Here is a 22,040-nt window from a genome sequence, read left to right on the forward strand (position 1 = left end):
CAGAGAGTAAAGACAGCGTAGCAATAGACTTACAAGTTACCGGGACTCTCAACAGCAGAAGTAGGCAGCATGGTGAATGGCATCGTATATATCTGCAAGTACAATTTAAGGTGACTTCTCGGATCTACAAGGTCATAATATTCAAGAAACTTCTCTTGTCAATATGATAATTGTACTGTGTTCAAAGGAAATATATCGAAAATACGTTTCACTGTGGCATGAAAAGAATCTAGTCACTCAAATACATTTAGACCTCGGTTTTGTGAAGTGGAACAAAAATCTGAAGATTGATAGATCGTTCATGACCCATCAGATCTGGTTAAATCCTGCATACCACGTTCTGGTGTCGCTAGTCTACAACCAGATGAATCAGTGATATTTACTTTGGGAAGTTCAGACTTGAACAAAAGAAGAAAGTTTAACTTGAGAATTTAGAGTGAGCACAGTTACAGAGGTCATCTCAATTCCAATTAAGCCTTAACAAGTCAACAATGAGAAAAGTAGCAGTAGATTCTATACATATATATGACACCACAAACATATAATGTGCTATCAATCTAACAATCTTGATAATAGGTCTTTTTGTTTCCTACTGTTTTATGGATGTCATGCTAAGAGTACGTTTTTCTGAATAGCAGGTCCCTCATAAAAGCATATCCGAAAGGCGTAAATAAGCATAGATAACTAGAGAGGCGGCTATCATTCTCCTGATTAGTGTAGGTCAAGGATTCGAGCCGTGGAATCAGCCCTTAATGCGGTGTTGGGGTAAGGTATGCTGTGTACATGACACCCCCTTTGGTGCCTTCTTGGACTTGCATGGAACGCATGATGCTTCGTGCACCTGGCTGCTCTTTTAGTGAAGGAAAAATACGCTACTGTAAATCATATATGAAGACAAGGAAGTGCTCTCTCTATCCCTTGTTGTATGTATCTACACATGCACGAGCATACAATGATGTCATCCCAGAGAAATTCTAAGATGAAGAACCGGTAGCCTTTTTTTGTTTCTGAGAAGCTTTTCTACATTTGTCAAAGGAGATTTTGCATGAAGAATAAGCATAAACAAATTTAGGAAAGAGAGGGATAATAACCTCGAGAGATATATTTAATTTCACATCAACATCAAGGAAAGGCTGAGATCCAACTGTTTCCCACGTTATACGGTTTACCATTGATGCTGCAAGTTAAAAACACATTGCATGTGTTTGAAAATGTAATTATAAATTATGATAAATATGTTACAAAAGCTCAGCTTCGTTCAATTTGATAAAAGTTGTCATGCTCGAGTGTTGTCTTGGTATACCTGAAAAGTGGTCATTCTGCTGCTCAACCAAATCAGAACCCTCAAACTGCATTGAACATCAGGAATTTAGGATTATATATCTTCTTAAAGGATAACTAAATTGTAAGAAAAACAGATCTCAGATTTAATTGAAAAAAAAAACGAACAAAGATCCCAAGACATGTATCACAATCGCAACGAGGGAGTATTAAGTTATATGTGGGGGATGCTAACGTCCAGAAGAAAACTGTTCTCTTCCATGTACAAAGACAGGGAAATTAAACCTTAACTCACTCCTTGGTCCCCCCCTCTTTCTATTACTCCCTCTTCTCTAAAGGTACTAACTACCTTAAAAGAAGATAGCTGCAAATGAGAACATTATCATTCTCTGTATAAATTGCATGACTGGCAATCATACAAACATGAATTCATAAGAAATCTTAAGACAACTAAAGATCTACGAGCCTTTAGCTACCCCGTGAAAGAAATCAAAATTAGAACCTCAATTGTGATAGAAACTTTTGAAGATTCTTGGTCTAGAAGAAAGAGGTGTTGAACAGCACATCAGAGACACTAATTCCTTAGGTTGGGTGATGTTTCCAGAATAAGGAGCCTTACCTTGCAAGACAACATCTCCACAGTGCAGTCTTCGCTAGTCGGGTTCACTTTTAGTGTCAAAACAGGGGCAACTTCAAAATTTAGAAGTTGAACTTGTGGAAGAGTACACCTGCAATTAAATCATAATCAGCAAGATCTTGTAACTCTTATATGGGATGTATAGGCTGCGGAAGACACATGAACTATTTTCTCTGATGAAGATTGGAGTATCTAATATCCATACATGAATGTTCCTGATTTTCAGTCACCAAATAGAAAGGCACTAGCACTAAAATAGTCAAATGCTCTCAGAGACTACAGGCCATTTTCATAATATGATTATTTGACAGTTCCACACACTAAAGGGGAGAAGAAAATTATTTTTACCCCAAGTTTGATTCTATATTCAAGAAGCCAAGAAAGGGTTGCTCTAATGTATAACCCATTGCTTCTAACTAAGAGTTCGGAGCTTAGGTCAGAAGGGAGGTATGTGAAAAACCACTGTTAGGCCTCAGGAAAGGGGGATTAGGGGCTGGAGTTTACCAAACTTAAAATAGTTTATCTTTTTTAAGAAAATCAATCATCAGACAGCATCTACTTAACGTTGACAAATCCTGGTCATCTAGCTGCAGAACAACCAGATTTATATATTCTGCACACTAAGATGCTATAGTAAGATTCCAGAAAAGTCTCAAAAACATATTGAAGTAGTATTATAATTAGTGCAAATGATAGCCATGTTTTCTCAACATAAATCCAGTGGGATTTCAGATCCGAGTAAGAAGTTAGGCTACTTAGCATGTCCATTGTTGATTAGTTGCTATTGGAATTCATTTGTCATCTTTCATATTTGGGGGTAGAATCTCATTTATATGCAGTTCTACTTTATACATCAGAAGATCTTGCTTGGTAGTCGCTGGAGTTTTTGTTGCGTAAGCTGCTGGTTGCACATTTCTTTCCCCCACATTCAATTGGCTCTTACAAACACCAGAATTACTGGATGCTCATAAGAATTGACTTTTAACTAAATGAGCCTCTGTTTTAACTACTTTCTTTCTAAGTGGTTACAGGACAACTGGCTGTTTATTCATAAGTCTCTTTTCACAAAGAGTTAGTAATTAAGTCTTGGTTTAAGGTGGGTGCCTTGTGGTCAGCAGCAGTTAACTCATTAGCGTTTAATTATAAAAATTGTTTAGGTTATGATCTTACGTTGATATCACTAGCACAGGGAGTTAAATAACATTCTTCTTTTGAAGGTCCCAAGTGTGAACATGGGGAGAGGGGCTGATATACCAACAATTTATTGTTGCAAAACTAGCATAGACCAAAAGAAACTTCTTTATATCAGTACATAGACCAAAAGAACCTATAGCTAGGATGTTGAAGAATTTGAAAATGAAAAGCACAAAGAACCGAAGTCTCACGTCATCATAGTATATGAAAGCAAGAATCAGGTTATGTCAATAAATATCAGGTGGTCATTAGGCAACACCTACTCACAAAACTTAGAAATCATTAAGCCTTTCGAACTACTGATGAATCTCAGAAACAAGCTTCTCAAGTTACCAAAGCAAAACTGGATGCACTATTTAATTTTAAATTTATACTAGTTATTCCATTCACATGTGATAACCTGACCGTACGAAAAATGGATCCGTAAGTCAATTAGGATGCAGCATAGAGGCGAATTCCCTATGCCTTATGGTTCATATACCAATAGAAGTATAAGAGAACTCATAAAACTGTATGATATAGTTTATTATTTCAGCATCCTAATAGTTCGATCAGCTGCATCTCTTCGCACAGTGGCGTTATTTCTGCAAAGCTTCTTTTGTACATATCATTGATGCTTCCTTTTGTTTTTCAATACTTGAGCAGATAACTTGAAAACTACTTAACGCCTAGCTACAATAATGAAATGCAATATTTCACACAGCAGGAACAAATGATAGAAGAGAAAGATGGGATGTCCTTGGACCAAAAGTACCTAGACAAGAATAATAGGCAAGAAGATACAAATCATTACCTGTACGTATTAGAATCAATAGATTCAAAGCTTTGCAAAGCTCTCTTGTTCAACATTGCCTCAATACCGGATTTATGGCTCAGAAACTCACTTATGTGCAATGATTTACTGTCTCCACCAATACTGTAATGTTCGGGGAGCTTAATTCTGTCCTTCTTCCTGGCAGAAAGGTTTGCTCTCTTAGCATCTGAGTTCGACAAGTTAGACTTGATCACTTTGACAACTCCAACTCTCTTCCTGAAAATCCTCATTTTCATTTAGCCATTATATGATGAAGAAAACAAGAAGATTGAACACTCACTATTCAATTGGTTTCTCTTACTTTCCCTCTTTGTCCGTTTAAAAGAAATGTCTCTTTCCTTTTTCGGCAACTCTCTAGTTCTAACTTTCTACATGACATGAATAAGACCACAAAATTAAAACGCATTCTCGTACAATCTTTAGTTTAAGACCACATGGTTCAACAATCTTCTTTATTTTCTTAAATTCTGCGTCAAATCAAAACCAGACAAACAAATTGAAACAAATGAAGTATTTATTTAGATACACAATCATTCCCCTTCAGTCCCTCCTGCCTTCACTTCTCTATTCTTTAATCTCTATCATTGTTAAACAGACAAAGCATAAGGCTAACAACAAGTCATGAACAACAAAAAAACATTAGACACATCTCTAAAAAAAACATGAAATTTCTTATTCAATGAAAAAAAAATAGTGAAAATTTTCTTGATTCTACTGTGAATGAACTAAAATCATAAATCATTTAACAAAATAACACTAACCCCACCCCACCCCACCAACCCAACAAGAACAATTTTATAATTTAACATGAGCAACATAGTCAAAAATCAAAAACAAGAAAACACCACTTGGGTTGCATAAGAGTAAATTCACCTTGAAAAGGAGCATTCTTGGAATTGAAATGATGGAATTGAGCAAGACCCATATTGAATAACCCTCATAACTACTTGTTGATGAGCAGCTTCTAAGCTTTAATGTACAAATTAATGTGTAATAGCCATAGCATTGAAGAGAAATTGAAGCAAAGTTATGATTTTCTTTTTAGCTGAGAAAGTGGGAGTATGTGTTCCTCCATGTTTGGGAGTTTGGCTCATCAACCATATCTATCCATTCACGTGTACAACTTGGAAAGAGCTACTCAGCCTACACCAAAAATAGATTTTGAGTTCGAATTTGAAGTTTATTGATTTCGATAATAATTTTAAATTAATTTATAAAAAAACATAGTCTATAATTAAATTTATAGATTTTATTATATTTTTTTCTATCTAATTAATGGTTAAATAAATTTCTCCACACTTGTAATTGTAAATAGCGGAAATAATTGGTGCATACAAAAGATTGGTAGATAATTGTGATTCCTTTGTCTTAATTTATGTGAAAATATTTTTTTTTTTTTGCTATTACAAAGAAATTGATATTATGTTTTCCAAATTTTAAATATTTTATTTGTTTTAAAAAATTATTAAAAATGAGGTTTACAATGAAACAGAGAAAACAAATTACACAAGTGAAATTTCATATTGATTATATCTTTCTTGGCCCTTTGCACGTTATCTTTATCCTACCCAGCTCTCCCCTTCTACATTACCTCTATCAACTCTGATATTTATTTAAATTATATATAAATATATTTAGAATGTGACACATAACAAAAAATTGTCAATCCAACAGGAATAATTATGTTGTCTAGACGATAAAAGAATAAGCAATATTACCTAACTAGAAACTTATACGGTATAATTCAATCTAAATGCACTAAATTTCAAATAAATCATATTTTTTGTTTGAATAAAAAATTCGTGTAGAGTCATGTTCTCGAGTCAATTATATCAGTCAAATTGAAAATAATAAATTTATTGTTTTATTCTTCTTCATTTAAATGTCGACGTCAGTTCGTTTATCACAAAGTTCACCTATCGAGATCCAAGTTTATTAAAAAAAAATTATGTCATGATGTTCATTTACATCTATGAGCGTCCTTTCTATTGAAGAGTTTCCCTTCCATTTCGCAATTATTAGGATTGATATGAGCTAAAATACATATCAAAATTCAAATTAATCAATTCTTATTGAATTTTAATTGCTTTATTTATTATTTTATATTGTAATATTTAATAACTTTAATATTTTTCTTTACTATGATTATATATAGCCTGTCAAATTATAAAAAATAATTTGAAGAGACCTTCAATTGATCAATGTGGGCTAAATATCAATTCAAATTTTTATGGACTAAAATGAATTGAAATCAAATAAGTTGAGCTAATAAATAAGCGAGTCAATAATTAATTTAAACTTAAATAAATTATAATTTTATGAGCTAATTTTACTGACAAGAAAGATATTATTTGTGGATCAATAACACCTACAATATGATATGACATAATAATTTTTAATAATAATGCCTCAGTATCAAACAAGAACAACAATATCATGTTCAATGAAATCCCACAATTGACGTGTGGGATAGATGAAGATAGATATAGAAAAACTAAAACCAACAAGAATAGAGCAACTAACCTGAATCCTCGAAAATAAGTCAACACTCAACTTATTAATTTAATGCGCAACCATCACACCTTCGTATTTAAGATCGTATCATTAGTAATCTGAAATTGTGTCATGTCATGTCTAAAATAGAGACCAATTCACATATATGTATTTTCTATAACAACTCATATTCTCCAAATTTATGGGACACATTTTGAATTTCGATATTTAAACATGTCTATCTCTGATCATAAATTTTTTATATATCTTTTAACTATTCAGGATTGTCAATTATTCTGACCTATTGTACTTTTTAAATAGTTTGCAAATATAAATTTTATTTCAAAAAAATTGAAGATATCATGCTCGAATTCTCAATCAAACTTAAACTATTTGACTCTCGAAAAACGAAATGTGCAACGAGTGCCAAGAAACAAACCAAGATAGAATCCTAGCATCCATTTTGATTAACCAAAACTTAATCACAACCGTTAAATTAATCACCAAAAATAAACAAAAACAAATCACTATACTCAAATTCTATTAAACCCCGCCAAAACCTGTAACAAGAAAAACTAACTTTCTTCTTTACAAGCTCTGCTTCAATGGCGTCGATACCCAAATCAGCAAAGGAACACCCGTTTCTCGATCTCTATAGTGATGATGATAAGCTTCGTGAATCAGCGAAAGTTCTCTTGAATTATTCCAAAGAACACTTCCCAGTTTCTTTAATTGAGCAACTTCTCCAAGCAATTGAATGTAGCTTACGAGGATCGCGTACACGTATTCTCTATTACGATATTTTAAGCGATGTTTTACCATCACTTTGGACCAAACTTCCGTTAAGTAAGCGAAATGACTTGAAGATCCGTTTACAAGAAAAGGTTTGGCTTGAAACAGATTATGAAACACTCAGGGCTTGTTCATCTTGTATATCGAGTTTAGCGGGTTTACTTTTCCCTAAAAATGAATGGTATTCTTTGTTTCGCTTAATGTTTGAGCATTTGGGTACGAATTGGGACGGAAAATTGTGTGTTATGCTTTTATGGAATGAAGTGATACCAAAATGTCCTGCAGTTTTTGTACCTTATGTTGATGTTTTGATTGAGGGGTTTACAGACCTTATGCGTACTGTATTGGAAGATCATCGATGTAGGGTTGCTGCTGCTAGGGCTTCTGTGAAAATGATTTTGTATTATTCAACGCCCGCGAGTTATTGCAAGTTTTGTAGTCTTTTAGAACATGTGATAATGACTTTGTTTGTGGCAATTGGTGAGGAAGATCTTGTGTGTAGACTTCTTGAGGATTTGATTGTTTTGGTTGGGGTAGAGACCGCGGTTTTTGAAGTTCATATCAGTGTTGTGGTTAAGAGTATGGCGAGGATAGCTGAGAATTCGAAGTTAGGGGAGAAGTTAAGGCAGCTAGCTATAGAGTTTGTTGTTACTTTGGCTGAGGATAAAGAGATTGGGTGTGGGCTGATGCAGATGCTACCAAAAGAACAAGTTACTAAATTGTTTAGTGTGTTGACTGTGATGTTGGTGCATATTAAAGATGACCCTGGTTGGGGAAATGCAACTATAGATGATGAAAATGAAGAGCAGTTGAGTATGCGTAGTTATGCTATGGAGAGTTTGGATAGGCTAGCAATTGCATTAGGGGGAAGTGTAATTATGCCTTGTTGCGCTGTGGGCTTGTACAACCTCTTGCATAATGAAAATTGGAGAATTCGTCATGCTGCCGTTACTGCAATTGGACTGATTTCAGAAGGATGCTCAAAGGTAGTATTCACTCTTTCTGCTGCGTACACGCTACCTCTCTAGACCCCACTTATGGGATCACACTGGATTACTTTTGGCAAATGAAATACGTTTTGAGTTTGATTCTGGTCTGAAAATTCCCAGGCATTGTTACTGGAGATGGAGAAACTTGTGCAGACTATTGTAAAACTAATCCATGATGAGCACCCTCGAGTATGTTGGGCGACAATTCGTACAATTGGTCAGCTATCAACATATCTGAGCCCGCATTTTCAAGAGCAATATCATCAGCAGATCCTTCGAGCTTTGATAGAAGTATTGGATGATATTGATAATCCCAGGTTGCAGGTACTTTTAATGACATATGACCAATGTATTAACTCTTTGTTCTCTAATTGACAACTCTTGACATATCAAAACTTATCCATTGCAAGTACATCTGGTTGCCGACTAATATTCTCTCTTGTGTATAGACACGTGCAGCTTCAGCGATAAAGTTGTTCAGTCAAAATTGCAGTGCAGATATCTTGAAACCTTACCTGCACAATATAGTGCGTAAATTAGCTGGGTTTCAAAAAGTAATGTCACCTTTATCAATCTACAACATATTTATTTGTTCACGTGTATAAGAGTAATGACATAAGCTTTTGACTGTCATATCTCTGATGTGATTTGAATTTATATTTGAAGAAACCTTACCCCAGAACACGAACCAGGTTCGTGTAAGTTGCTTTTAAGTAAAGACAGAGTAAAGACACAAACACTTACTGAATTAAAAACCTTCCTCACTCAAGGAAGGAAAAACCTCGTTTTATTAATTCAACTATAAGATTTTGTGATTACAACTCAATAATCAAAAAGTCTTATCTCTACTACTCCCTCGATTGACTCCAATCGATCTCTCCAAAAGGCCAAACCCACCTTTTGTTACAACCCTCACTGAAACTCAACCCTACAAAGAGCCAAACCCACCCTTTGTACAAATCTCTCAAGACTCAACTCCCAAGAAGTCAAACCCACTTCTTGTTACAAATCTAGGAATTATTACAACTCAATAATAAACCTAGAACAAATCAACAAAGACTAATAACCTTAGACTTTAATTGATCAAACTTCAATATCCAATAGTTCTGAGTAGAACAGGTTTCGTGAACCTGGTCCTTATGTTGCTGTGATGAAGGTGAACCTGGTCCTTGCGTTTCTGTGACGAAGACCTGCGTTTTTTCTCCAGAAAATACTACTCTCAAGATGATATATTTCGTGAATATGCAATACCTATCGTTCTGGCTTTGCTGGAAAAATTCTCTGAATTTTTGTGATTGCAAAGACATTTTTTTCTTTCAACTTCTTGATCCTTTTATAGATTTGATTTGCCTTCAACTTCTACAAGGAAAGGAATTACAAATCCTTTTCCTTCTTGAACTTGTCTATATTTACGTCTTTCCTTATTTGACTTGAATTGTAATTTCTTTATTTCTTTCCTTCTTTGACTTGAATTGCTACTTTTTTATTTCTTTCCTTCTTTGACTTGAATTGCTACTTTTTTTTATTTCTTTCCTTCTTTATTTATTTCCATATTTGTTTCCTTCTTTTCCTTCTTTACAATTCTGCACTTTTTCTTCTTTTCTTCAATACTTTTTCTTCTTTGTCGCAACTCTCATAATTGTATACATACGACACCATGCCTTCACTTTATCAATCATCAAAACTACTTTATTTGTTCTCCTACTTCCCAACATTTTCCCCCTTTTTGATGATGATAACCAATGATTTGTTACACATCAAGACTCTTTGTTAGTGATCAAAACTTCAATTCTTTGTCATCCATCAAAACTACAAACTTCATGTTTTCTCATTCCCCAACAATTTCCCCCTTTTTGATGATGACAAACTATACATATGTCTATCTACATTATATACTTTCCCCCTTTTGGCATCATTGAAAACCAATAACCAAAGAACTCGAATAACATTCAATGAGTGCAATATCATTTTTAACTCATAGCCACTTGGGCAACACTTTCAAGTACACTTCTGCTAACAAAATGGTTAGTTAATCTGAGGATATTAGTCATCTTAAACTCATACACAATTAAGATCTTCAATGAGAAACGAAATAAACAAATATGTACCAGTTTATGCCCTTAATCAAAAACATATAATATCATGAGTATGAGACAGACATAAGCACATCAAAGAGTCAAAAGAGTATAAAATTTGAGGATAAGGATTGGGACAAAGATTACTAAAGTAAGGAAGAAAGGGATGTTTACTGCCATTGATAATTTTTTCAGTATGCCCATTGTGCACCAGCTTCTTTATTCTGATCAGTTTTCTTAGAATGTGAAATTTCATCACGAGAAACATGAGATACATCATCTCCCTTTTTTTTTTTTTAACTCTACTCCGTAACATTTTCATTCTCCATGATTTTCTTCTCCCTTTTTTTTTTTGATAGCCTTTTTCTTGATGACAACTTTGAAGGAGTACCAACTACTAGTAAGAGATTCATCACATTTTGGTGCACAAAGAGATGTGTTTATCAATAATGAAAGCAAGCAACAATTTATTTCTGTGAGAATTGTTCCCCCTGAGAGATAGACAAGTTATACACTTGGAATGGATGAAATATCAATTTGGAGTTTGTGAACCTGGTTCAGATGTGGGTGATAAAGCAGGGTTCCCCCTAAATTAAAGCATGAGTGACTTCAATACTGAGATTTTCATCATTAGAGCAGTTTGAGATTGAACGATGCTTATTGTCAAAGAGGGTTCTTGGTGATCTTTAAGAAAGTTGAATTTTTGATGATCGACCAGGTTCATTAGTGCTTATGTTTGACCCACACTCAGGAAATTAATGCATTGAAAAAGGATGGTACATACCTGAGTATTACAGAGAAACCAGGTTCCCCTTTTTTGTGTTTCTTCATGACTTACTTAATGGTGTTAGCAAAAAGAAGAGATAACATCCGCAAACTTTCTAAGCATTGTTTGAGATGTGACTTGAGTGTGTACCTGTTACAGTACGAGGTTGAGTTAGCAGATATTCATTGTATAATTACTCAAGCGTAAGATTATTCTTTTACTAGCCAATTATTAAAGGAAATCATGATAATGCATCAACTTGTTTCGATAACACCATGCTTTGACTGATTTTTCTCAAGTTCTTCATATTCAAGGCCTTCATGAGAATGTCGCATCATCATATTCTCCCAGATCAAATGAATCTCAAGCTGATTCACAGAGAACCAACCCTTGTCAATTTTCAATACCTTCCAATGAATAACAAGGACCATGTTCACACAACGAAGTTCCCCCTAAAGGTGTGCCATACTCTTACTGTCCCGATTGCTCTAATATTCCCCCAATCTCCAGAACCATAGATTAGTAGTAATTCATGTTGCAGGTGCATCAATGATTGTTAGCTGTGAACCAGGTTCATATGCAGTGTTCCCTAAATTTGCATCATCAAAGATGTTTGATATCATGTCACTTTCTTCAACTTTTTTTTTTTCATCCTTTTCAAGGAATAAACTGTCTCCTTGAAAATCAAAGAGCGAGAGGAAATTTTCTACCATTTTTAGCACATGTTTGGAGCATGCACTATTCATGTACCAAGTTGGCCTTTTCCCTCTCACCTTCACCTGAAACACTAGTCAAAGATTAGTCTTGGGAACCCAGATTAGCTTGGGCCCCTTTATGTGAGTAAAAGGATGAATAAGATTTCTTCTAGCCCATAAAGGCAAATAAGAAAACCTTTTATTTGGAGCATTTTTATTTCGAACCAGGTTCTTAGCCGTATCAGTCTTTTCCTTTTTGGTGAACTTAACATTTTTCTGAAAAGCCTCAAATAAAGCTTTACATTGATTCTTTAAATGACCTGAGTTTCCACAATGAGTGCATAAACTTTTAGACATGTGAATAGTGTGTGACACAAGATTATTCTGTTTTTTAAAACCTATCCCACTTCGACTAGTGGTTTGCTTTTCTTGAATCTGAGTTAAAATTTCAGAGGACCTGGTCCATCTAAGATTTCTTTCCAGATCCAGTTTGGTATGATCAAGATTTTCTTGTAACAACCTATTCCTTTCTGTTAAAGCTTGATATTTTATGGTTAACAATTTTATTTTTTCTTCTAGAGCTAATTGAAGTTCACTAGCAGAGTTTTTGCCCTTGTGACTTAACTCTGAGATTTTAATCTGTTCTTTTAATTTATTTTGAAGAAAGTGATTGTGTTTCTCAAGATTGTCATTGACTTCTCTTAAAGATGCATAGTTTTCCATCACTTGTTCTCTTTCAGAATTGACAGACTGATATGCATCTATAAGAGTACTCAATAAAGACTCTAGTTCCTTTTTAGAATATGATTCAATATTTACTTTGATGTGATGAAAACTTACCTTGCTTTGTTTGTCATCTTCTTCATCATCTTCAGAATCTGTTTCAGCAATGAGTGCAAGAAAATCATATTTATTTGATTGTTCTATTGCAAGTAGTGACTGATTTTCGAACCCTCCATCCTCAAATTCTTCTTCAGATAAGTCCCCCATAGCGGCAAAGGCTCTTCTCGTTGAAAGATCCGCTTCTTGATTGGTCATTCTTCTGTTTGTGGGAATGTACTTATCATTCTTGATGTCTTTGACCTTCTCAAAGTTTGCCTTTTTCTGCTCTAAAGCCCAAAGTGGACAGAATTTGATGAAGTGATCTGGGCTCCCACATTTATGACAAACCTGGTCTTTAGTGTTTTCAGATGGTTTTTGAGAAGTTTTCTTTTGAAAGGTCTGCCCTCTCTTTAGCATTCTGGTGAACCTTTTGGTTATGAGGGCAATATTTTCATCTTCAAAATCATCTGATGCATTTTTATTTAGAACCAGGTTCCTTTCCTTCCTTTTTCCTCCAATTTCCTTTTCTTGGTTTTTCTTGAGTTCGTATGTGATGAGATTACCAATCAACTCATCCATGGCCAGTGAGTCTAGGTCGCGGGCTTCAGTGATAGCCTCGACTTTACTTTCCCAAGTTTCAGGAAGGACACTCAAGAGTTTCCTTACTGCCTTTCCATTAGGAACTATCTCTCCCAAGGAGTACATCTCATTAATGATGGAGGTGAACCTGGTGTGCATATCTTGAATAGTCTCCCCTTCTGCCATCCTGAACAGCTCATATTGCCTGTTCAAGTTATCAATTTTGGACTTCTTGACTTGCGTTGTTCCTTCATGAGCTGTTTGTAGTGTTTCCCATATGGCTTTGGCATCTTGACAGGACGAGATTCGATTGTATTCGTCTGGTCCTATGCCACAGATCAAAATTTTCTTGGCTTTGGCATTGTTTTGGATTGCAAGCTTGTCTTCAACATTCCATTCTTTTCTTTCCTTTGGGATTTTGGTGATTCCATCAGTTGCGGTTTTCATAGGTATGGTTGGGCCATCTAGAATTACTCCCCATAGATCAGGGTTTTCGCCAATAAGATGGTCCATCATACGATTTTTCCACCATCCATAATATTTGCCATTGAACAGTGGTGGTCGTGTTTGTGAAGCTCCCTCTTGTGGGGTAGGTGGTGCTGCCATTGAGTCTTTTCAAGGTGTGAATCTTTTAACGAAAAGACCTGCTCTGATACCAATTGAAGAAACCTTACCCCAGAACACGAACCAGGTTCGTGTAAGTTGCTTTTAAGTAAAGACAGAGTAAAGACACAAACACTTACTGAATTAAAAACCTTCCTCACTCAAGGAAGGAAAAACCTCGTTTTATTAATTCAACTATAAGATTTTGTGATTACAACTCAATAATCAAAAAGTCTTATCTCTACTACTCCCTCGATTGACTCCAATCGATCTCTCCAAAAGGCCAAACCCACCTTTTGTTACAACCCTCACTGAAACTCAACCCTACAAAGAGCCAAACCCACCCTTTGTACAAATCTCTCAAGACTCAACTCCCAAGAAGTCAAACCCACTTCTTGTTACAAATCTAGGAATTATTACAACTCAATAATAAACCTAGAACAAATCAACAAAGACTAATAACCTTAGACTTTAATTGATCAAACTTCAATATCCAATAGTTCTGAGTAGAACAGGTTTCGTGAACCTGGTGCTTATGTTGCTGTGATGAAGGTGAACCTGGTCCTTGCGTTTCTGTGACGAAGACCTGCGTTTTTTCTCCAGAAAATACTACTCTCAAGATGATATATTTCGTGAATATGCAATACCTATCGTTCTGGCTTTGCTGGAAAAATTCTCTCGATTTTTGTGATTGCAAAGACATTTTTTTCTTTCAACTTCTTGATCCTTTTATAGATTTGATTTGCCTTCAACTTCTACAAGGAAAGGAATTACAAATCCTTTTCCTTCTTGAACTTGTCTATATTTACGTCTTTCCTTATTTGACTTGAATTGTAATTTCTTTATTTCTTTCATTCTTTGACTTGAATTGTTTATTTTTTTATTTCTTTCCTTCTTTGACTTGAATTGCTACTTTTTTATTTCTTTCCTTCTTTGACTTGAATTGCTACTTTTTTTTTATTTCTTTCCTTCTTTATTTATTTCCATATTTGTTTCCTTCTTTTCCTTCTTTACAATTCTGCACTTTTTCTTCTTTTCTTCAATACTTTTTCTTCTTTGTCGCAACTCTCATAATTGTATACATACGACACCATGCCTTCACTTTATCAATCATCAAAACTACTTTATTTGTTCTCCTACTTCCCAACAATATTTAACAAGTAACATGCTGCATATTCCAGAGAGGAACTGCAATGATGAAGGAAGCATCTCTTGCAACTTTAGCCTCTTTAGCTATTCCATTACAGGTACTTTACTTCAGGGGTTCAAAAAGAACTCTTCTTTTCCAATGCTCGAAGTTCTAAATTTCATTTGCTTGGGACATTGCAGGAGGACTCTGCATACTTATACGATGCTTTAATGCCTACTCTGAAAGTTATTGTGGAAACTGCTACTAATGATACAAGTAACACGCTACTGGCCAAATCCACGGAATGCATTACCATGGCTGCAGTGGCTGTTGGAAATCTAGCAATCAATGATTATGTTGAAAAGGTGAATACAATTTATAAATTTCCATTAGTACTTAACAGGCATTATATAAAAGTGAAACTATCAACATCACTTAAGATCTGAAAATGCATTTACCTTATGTGATATGTTATTGTAGGTCACTGCAGTACTCACTTCACTGCACAGAACTCAAACGGAGATAGAAGATCCAATGAGGAGACTTCTGTTACTAGTATGTTGATACAAGTTAAGTTTGTACAATTTTCATTTCTTTTCTTTTATGTTTTTGGCTAATTTACACTTTGATTCTATGACAGGAATGCGGTAGACTATGCAAATTCTTGGGGGCAGATTTCCTTCCTTATCTGAGACTTGTCATGCCCGTTACGTTAAAATCTGCTTTGCTAAAGAACTGTTTGAGTGTTTCCGATAATTCAGATACAGATGATTCTGATTATGGAAGGTTGGATCTTTTACTATAACTACTCGTATGAAGTTTTATTTAGATGGATGACATATGTATTAGTATTATCACTATTTTAATGATGTAGATGGTTGTGAGTTTTCGTACAATTGAATTTCATTTCATGTATTAAGAGTTCCATACATGCTTTACCATATGAACCTACTATGTCGAATTAGAATGTAAATAAAGTGAATCTGTTAAGTGACTTCTGTGTATCTGCCTGTTTATTTAGAGACAGCATCTCTGAGTCAAAGGAAAACATCTGGTTTTTCCGCGCACTTAAATAACACAGTTTGATGCGGTAAATTTCTATTACCAACCTTTAGTTGCAGTCTCCCCAAAACAGCCTCTCTACCTTCCAAGGTAAGGGTAAAGTCTGTGTAGGCACTACTCTCTCCAGACCCAACTTGTGGGGATTACACTGGGTATGTTGTGTTGTTGTTTTAACCCGAAATAGCAGGACAGAAGTGAAATAAGCAACTTTAATGGAATAAATTTTTTGAGGATGTCTTCAGCTGACATAAATATCTTCTGTAGCATGATTAAAGCCACTGATGGGAATAAAAAGATCGGGATAAGAGCTGTACTTCTGGAAGAGAAGGCCTTGGCCTGTCATATGCTATGGTTCTTTTCAACTGAGTTAAAGGAAGGGCTGCATTTATGGGTTAATGAGGTCTGTCTAGAAAATTACAGGTCATAGCTAATCTCATTTACAAGGCTTACAAAGTAGCATGCAGATTTTTACGTAATTTGTGGTTTATGCAGGTTGTTAGTGCTTTAGTTCCGAATCTTACCTATAAATTCAGTGAAGAAGTTAGAATGGCTGCCGTTTCTGGTAAATTTTCTACATGTGTCTTCATATTATCATTCATTTCCGCATTATAAACCAAATCCGATTGTTTGCTAAATTGCATTTATTCCTTTTTGTAGCAATGCCGTTACTGTTAAGTTCAGCTTCTTGTGCTATGAAGAAAGGGCTACTTTTAACAGGTTGTGGCAAGTCCCCAGTTCAAAAGCTATCTGACACTATTATCTCGTCTTTGCTTGATGCATTAAAAAAGGTAATTTACCTAGTGTTGCAGCAAAAGTTTAATCAATATTGATACGATCCTTAGGTAGTTGTACTTTTCCTTTAGGAGTCAAAGGTACAAATTCAAGCAAGATTATTGGAGGCATTCAACGAAAGCATTCAGGTTAATAACTCTCTTGTCTTCTGTATAGCTTATTTGCCTGTGCACTAAGAAGTACTTATCACAGGTTCCGGGTTCATGTCTAAGTAAAAACCAAGCTGAAAAATTTGTTGATGGCATATCAAAGGTTCTCTCCAGATGCTCATACCGCAAAACAGAAAGAGAGAAACGAGCTAAAGAACACACAGGTTCAAGGGAGCAGGAGCTACTTAAGGAAGAAGCTGAGCAACACTTAACTATATGTAGAAATGTTAGTGTTTTATCTCAACATAGCCTCTAATATATACACTTAACAGGACCTTAGACTTACCTTCATCGGTTTCTTTGTTTTCCTGAGTTCAGATTGGCATTTGCCTCGGAACTATGGTGAAAAAACTAAAGGCATCATTCTTGCCAAATTTTGACAAGTTTTTGCCTTATGTATCACTTATGTGGGTAAGCCACTCTCTCTTTTGATGTACTATATGTATAATTCAATTCATGACACCTCTTACTGAAGCATCAAAAGTGATTAAATTGATATAAACTGCTCGTTAAGCCAGTCTCTCGAGAAATTCTATGGGGAACTTCTATGGTTTCTTTGACCTTAGACATTTCCTTTTCACCTCTCTACGTACTTCTGTACAGAGTAATGATAGAACAGCAGAAGAAAGAAGAATTGTAGTGCACCTTTTCCGTGATGTTGCTGAGCAGTGCCGAGAAGAAGCATTCAGGCACGTCTTGCAATTTTCAGTGTCTTATTGATCATGATAAGTTCAGTTGGCTTAGCTGAACGTCTTTTTTTTTAATCAGGTACTATGAGGACTGGATACCTCTCCTGCTTAGAATCTACAATCACAAGAATCCAGATGTTCAGCAGGTTTTCTATTTATTCCTTCTTTTACTATTTGTTTCCCAAGTAAGTCTTTGGTATATCCTTCAAACCTGACGTTCTCTATCTTTTCAGCTCGTGGCAACTGCAATTGGTATTTGTGCTGAATTTGGAGCAGATTTCCTTAAGCCTCATACTAAAGGTAGCTTTGTGCATTACAATATGCTTAAGGTATCTATTTTCTCCACTAGCAGCATCTGACTTAGCTGCGTAATGGTGTTTGCAGGAATTCTCGGTCATTTAAAAACTGCAATGGAGAATCCTAATGCAACACACCCCGATAACATCATGGCTTACGAGGCTGCTGTTTCTACCTGTGGGAAGTTAAACCAGTTTGTCTCAGAAGGCATCTCCTATGAGGTGCTCTCTTACTACTCCTTCCTATATCATTCCAAACGAAAACTTCATACACTAGAACACATATACGTTCTCTTGATTGTAGTTTTGATAAATTTTTCATTTATTGACTGACATATCATAAATTGTTCCTGTCTCAGTACATCCTGCTCTGGCTTAACCACTTACCAATAACATGTGATCTTGATGAGGCTAAAATCAGTCACGAACTGCTTTGTTCAATGATGGAGACGTAAGTATTCCCCGTAGGCTACAGTAATAAGTAATCAATAATTATCAGAACTTCAACATACCTTATGCATGCTTGCAAGTATCTTGATCTTTCAGGTCAGAGCAGAAAGTTATTGGCCCTAACGGATCTTATATACCGATTATAATAGCAATTTTTGCTGAGGTAGTACCCTTCATCTTATATACACCAAAGATTTCCTCCATTTTATAAGCTCATCTTCATTTCTGTTTTCCTCCAGGTTTTATGGGCAGGGAACAATTTGGCCACAGAAGAAACTAGGACGCGAATTATCAATCTATTGAAGAAGTTTCAAAGAGAAGTGGAGCCTCTTGTGTTGTCCAAAATATTTCAAACATTACCTTTAACACATCAAAACATGTTGCGCATCGTCTTATAAACTGTTTGTGCATTCTTTGAGTAGATAGATACATGTACAGAACGGAAATAGCTAACTGTAATAATCGCAGACTCATATTTGTTGAGTGAGAAAGATTACTGTAAAGAGTGTGATTGTATACATTGTAAAGCTACTGACTTGCTTAACATCATCAAGGCAAACTTCAAGTTACATAATCATTTGTGTTTTGATAACCGTGATGTTCAAGACAGCTTGTATGGACCTCACCTAATATTACTTAACACGGTAATGCCTGATACCTCGCAGCAGCATGTATACTGAATAACTCTGTTCATCTAGGCTTGGGCAGATAGACGCAGATTTTCATTTTGAATTACCATATGTTTTCATTATACAAGAGACTAAGGAAACTGAAATCCAATTCGAGTCCAACAAGTTTTGACTTTTGATTTTGAAAATTGTTGCCTATGAAATAAATAAACGGATTCAGGATTTGAAGTTCTTGATTTTTCAATTATCAAAAATAAATATAAAAAATTTAATGTGCTCAAGGGAAATCAAACCCCCATTCAAAAGACAAACTAAGCTAAAATTTTGAATGTATGGACAAATATTTTGATTTGTGGTCTTAAAAGTTGTCTATGGGGTAAGTGGGGGTCAAAAATTTGAAAACGATCCATTTTTAAGGTCATTGCATATAATTTCTTTAAATCAAAAGACGGGACTTTCGCGCAAATTAGCATGGACAATAATGGGTTTATTAAAAATGGGCCGAATTTAGAGTCCACTTTTTATGGGTTCTCTCCTATTGGGCTTCACATGGATTTAAGAGCCCAAACACATCTTAGGTGAGACCAATGAGTATAGAAAGCCCAAATTTACTAAACCATTGCTAACTTGGGAAATATATTGGTACAACTTTCATGATCAAAACTATAAGAGGTTGTTTGGTGTGATGGATAAGGGTGGTTAATTCGAGGATAAATTTTGAATAGATTTTGATCCTTTCTACGTTTGATGTGCGAGATAAAAATAAATAGTCTTGGGATAAAAAGATAATACATGGATGAAAATTTGGTGTCTTTGTTTGGTTGAGATAAGTTATCTCATACATATATGGTGGTATAAATTAATTCCAAAATAGCTAATTCTGAGATAACTTGTTCTCTATCAAACGATCCCTGAGTACATAGAACGATCCCTGAGTACATAGTGGCTAAATTTATAACAACCAATGCTTGTAATTTAGACTTTAAACACTCCAATTTGTTTTTACTAAGTTTGTTCTTGTTCAATGTTGATGTGATTCATAAGTTTTTTGAAGTTGTATAAATGATGATTTTGTAAGTTGAAGTATTTAACTGACACACACACAAAAAAGATAAGGTATCTAGATGTTTATACTCAAAATTGAAATATTTACTTATCATACAAATGTCAAGGATTATCACACCATCAAGTCCAAGAAGATAATAAAATTAAAATAATTTAAATGTCATAATATTAAACAAATAGACACATATGTATTCTGTATGGCGCAAACGCCAATGTACATGAAGTGTAAAATCAAATTATTATACTATTAAAGACAATGATAGCAATTTGGAAAATAATAGTACTTGATAAAAAAAAAAAAGAGATTTGCGCTATTAAATGTATATATACGTAGAATTGAAAGACGTAGATGTTACCAAAATTCAAATTAAAAAATATATTCGTATTTTATGCCTTGATTTTTCAAGTATCTATCGTTTTCCAAATTGCTATCACTGCCTTTATTAGTAAAATAATTTGATTATTTCACAGTTCTTGTACATCACCTCACTTACATATATCTTACCAAACCCAATCTTTAAAGTTCAAATAATATGTTTTGTGTAATAAAAATGCAATAACATCTTCTTTATTTTAATTATTAATCAACAAAAAGTGATAATTAATTATCCTCTATCATCACAATACATATATTTCTTTTTGGCTAGCAAAAATTAACACCCAAAAACCTTTTTTTGAAAAAAATGCAACCATTTAGTCTTATATATTTTTCATTTTTTTTTAGTTGAAAAAAAAATAGCACACATTTTTTTTACTAATTTTATTCTTTGAACATGTAGAATCTTTTGTAGGGCTACCCTCCAATTAATTTTCAATAAACAAAAAGATATTTTTTTGTTGAATCCTAAGCCACTCGATCATTTGACAAGGACAACCAATATATTGTACCCCATACAAATATAGCCCACTAGTACTTAGAATTATGTGTTCCTAGTTGGATGAAAAGAACATGTGAGTGAACCAAGATAGTAGTTGGACTACTTCATTGTTAACTATAATGTTTTAGGTTCGAGTTTTGTTCATGGAAAAAAATTTATTGAATGCGCCACTTTCAAATGGATTCCGCAGTACGTACAATGCACAATTAAAATTTAATCAAAATTCTAATATGGACTCTAAATCAAAATAGGAAAAAGAAATGGCCGACTTACTAGCAAACAAAAAAAAATAATCTTAGTAACATCTTTTTTTAACTTAGAAGTGATCATTTCATTTGGAAGAGTGTATTAGAAAAAATGCTGACATCAAATCAGAAATCGGACAAAGGAAATTTATTTCAATTTGTGTTCGTCAGAAAATTATATGATATATATAAAGTCAAATGATGAAGTTTTTTTGATAAATATTATGTTTGTTGATGATACTAATTTAATAAAGGACATGTACATAGTTCGAAATCATCATCTTTTCTGTTCAGAAGTGAAGCTTGAAGCTAGCAAATAGGTTTAACTGAATTTAGTAGTTTGCCTGTTTCGCCATACGATATAAAATCATAAGATGAAGTTGAAAAATTGTTTGGATATATAATTTGAACTTTTTATGTTATATGTTTTCTCATATAGATAAAATCACATAAATTGTAAAACTATTGAAATTATCTCAAATCTTTAAACCATCTTTACCAAAGGTTATAAAAAAATGCACAATACACTATTACTAAGTTATTCTAAAAAAAAAAATACAACATTCATTTTTCAAACTTAATTTAACAAAAAGAAAATCAAAATTGAACATTGATTGGTAGATAAATTTGATCAAACATAATGAATTTGGTATTGATTTGAAGTTATATCAAACTTTATTTGGTGGTAATAATTGTAATATGAGATATAAATGATTTAAAAAGTAATGGTATGAATTTTATAAATTTTATTTATATATGAAATGAATGGTCAATAGTAAGGTGAGTCAATTTTTATATTAGACAAATCTCAAATCATGATTTTTAGAGAATTTGAAATTTCATCTCATGATTTTATATCACGAGATGAAATCAATGTGAAATCGCATATGTTTAAATGTTGATTATTTTATCGATT

The 22,040-nt window shown here is 34.2% G+C and overlaps 4 protein-coding genes across 4 annotated transcripts; 2 read left to right on the plus strand and 2 right to left on the minus strand.

The window, feature by feature from the left end:
* Positions 1-399: 399 nt before the first annotated feature.
* Positions 400-5,071, minus strand: LOC107029061. Its single transcript, XM_027919358.1, is given in 7 exon segments — positions 400-867; positions 869-931; positions 1,092-1,177; positions 1,304-1,349; positions 1,901-2,009; positions 3,906-4,142; positions 4,800-5,071. Coding segments are annotated over 7 exon segments (765 nt in total). The 5' UTR covers positions 4,868-5,071; the 3' UTR covers positions 400-711.
* A 1,903-nt stretch (positions 5,072-6,974) lies between these two features.
* LOC114078450 (importin-5-like) lies at positions 6,975-9,383 on the plus strand. Its single transcript, XM_027919323.1, has 4 exons — positions 6,975-8,197; positions 8,321-8,524; positions 8,650-8,754; positions 9,315-9,383. Exons 1-4 carry the CDS (start codon positions 7,025-7,027, stop codon positions 9,381-9,383), a joined length of 1,551 nt encoding a protein of 516 aa, XP_027775124.1. The 5' UTR covers positions 6,975-7,024.
* Positions 9,384-10,618: 1,235 nt separating this feature from the next.
* LOC114078282 lies at positions 10,619-13,018 on the minus strand. The gene has a single exon (XM_027918865.1). The coding sequence runs from the start codon at positions 12,973-12,975 to the stop codon at positions 11,833-11,835; it is 1,143 nt and encodes a 380-aa protein (XP_027774666.1). The 5' UTR covers positions 12,976-13,018; the 3' UTR covers positions 10,619-11,832.
* Positions 13,019-15,018: 2,000 nt separating this feature from the next.
* LOC107027811 (ran-binding protein 6-like) lies at positions 15,019-17,862 on the plus strand. The gene is made up of 11 exons (XM_027919412.1): positions 15,019-15,234; positions 15,350-15,424; positions 15,510-15,655; positions 16,196-16,331; positions 16,424-16,493; positions 16,589-16,719; positions 16,795-16,851; positions 16,916-17,098; positions 17,191-17,283; positions 17,476-17,707; positions 17,795-17,862. Exons 1-10 carry the CDS (start codon positions 15,100-15,102, stop codon positions 17,590-17,592), a joined length of 1,143 nt encoding a protein of 380 aa, XP_027775213.1. The 5' UTR covers positions 15,019-15,099; the 3' UTR covers positions 17,593-17,707; positions 17,795-17,862.
* Positions 17,863-22,040: the final 4,178 nt, after the last annotated feature.

This window comes from Solanum pennellii, chromosome 8, assembly GCF_001406875.1.
Source record: "Solanum pennellii chromosome 8, SPENNV200".
Lineage (NCBI taxonomy): Eukaryota > Viridiplantae > Streptophyta > Magnoliopsida > Solanales > Solanaceae > Solanum > Solanum pennellii.

Bases quoted from the DNA above. Each gene is read 5' to 3' on its own strand.
- LOC114078282 (XM_027918865.1), bottom strand. From the start codon at position 12,975: ATGCTAAAGAGAGGGCAGACCTTTCAAAAGAAAACTTCTCAAAAACCA.
- LOC107027811 (XM_027919412.1), top strand. From the start codon at position 15,100: ATGCCTACTCTGAAAGTTATTGTGGAAACTGCTACTAATGATACAAGT. The intron at 15,425-15,509 runs GTATGTTGATAC...ATTCTATGACAG, and splicing joins TGAGGAGACTTCTGTTACTA to GAATGCGGTAGACTATGCAA. The intron at 16,332-16,423 runs GTCTGTCTAGAA...TGGTTTATGCAG, and splicing joins TGCATTTATGGGTTAATGAG to GTTGTTAGTGCTTTAGTTCC.
- LOC114078450 (XM_027919323.1), top strand. From the start codon at position 7,025: ATGGCGTCGATACCCAAATCAGCAAAGGAACACCCGTTTCTCGATCTC. The intron at 8,198-8,320 runs GTAGTATTCACT...GAAAATTCCCAG, and splicing joins TTTCAGAAGGATGCTCAAAG to GCATTGTTACTGGAGATGGA. The intron at 8,755-9,314 runs GTAATGTCACCT...AGTTCTGAGTAG, and splicing joins AATTAGCTGGGTTTCAAAAA to AACAGGTTTCGTGAACCTGG.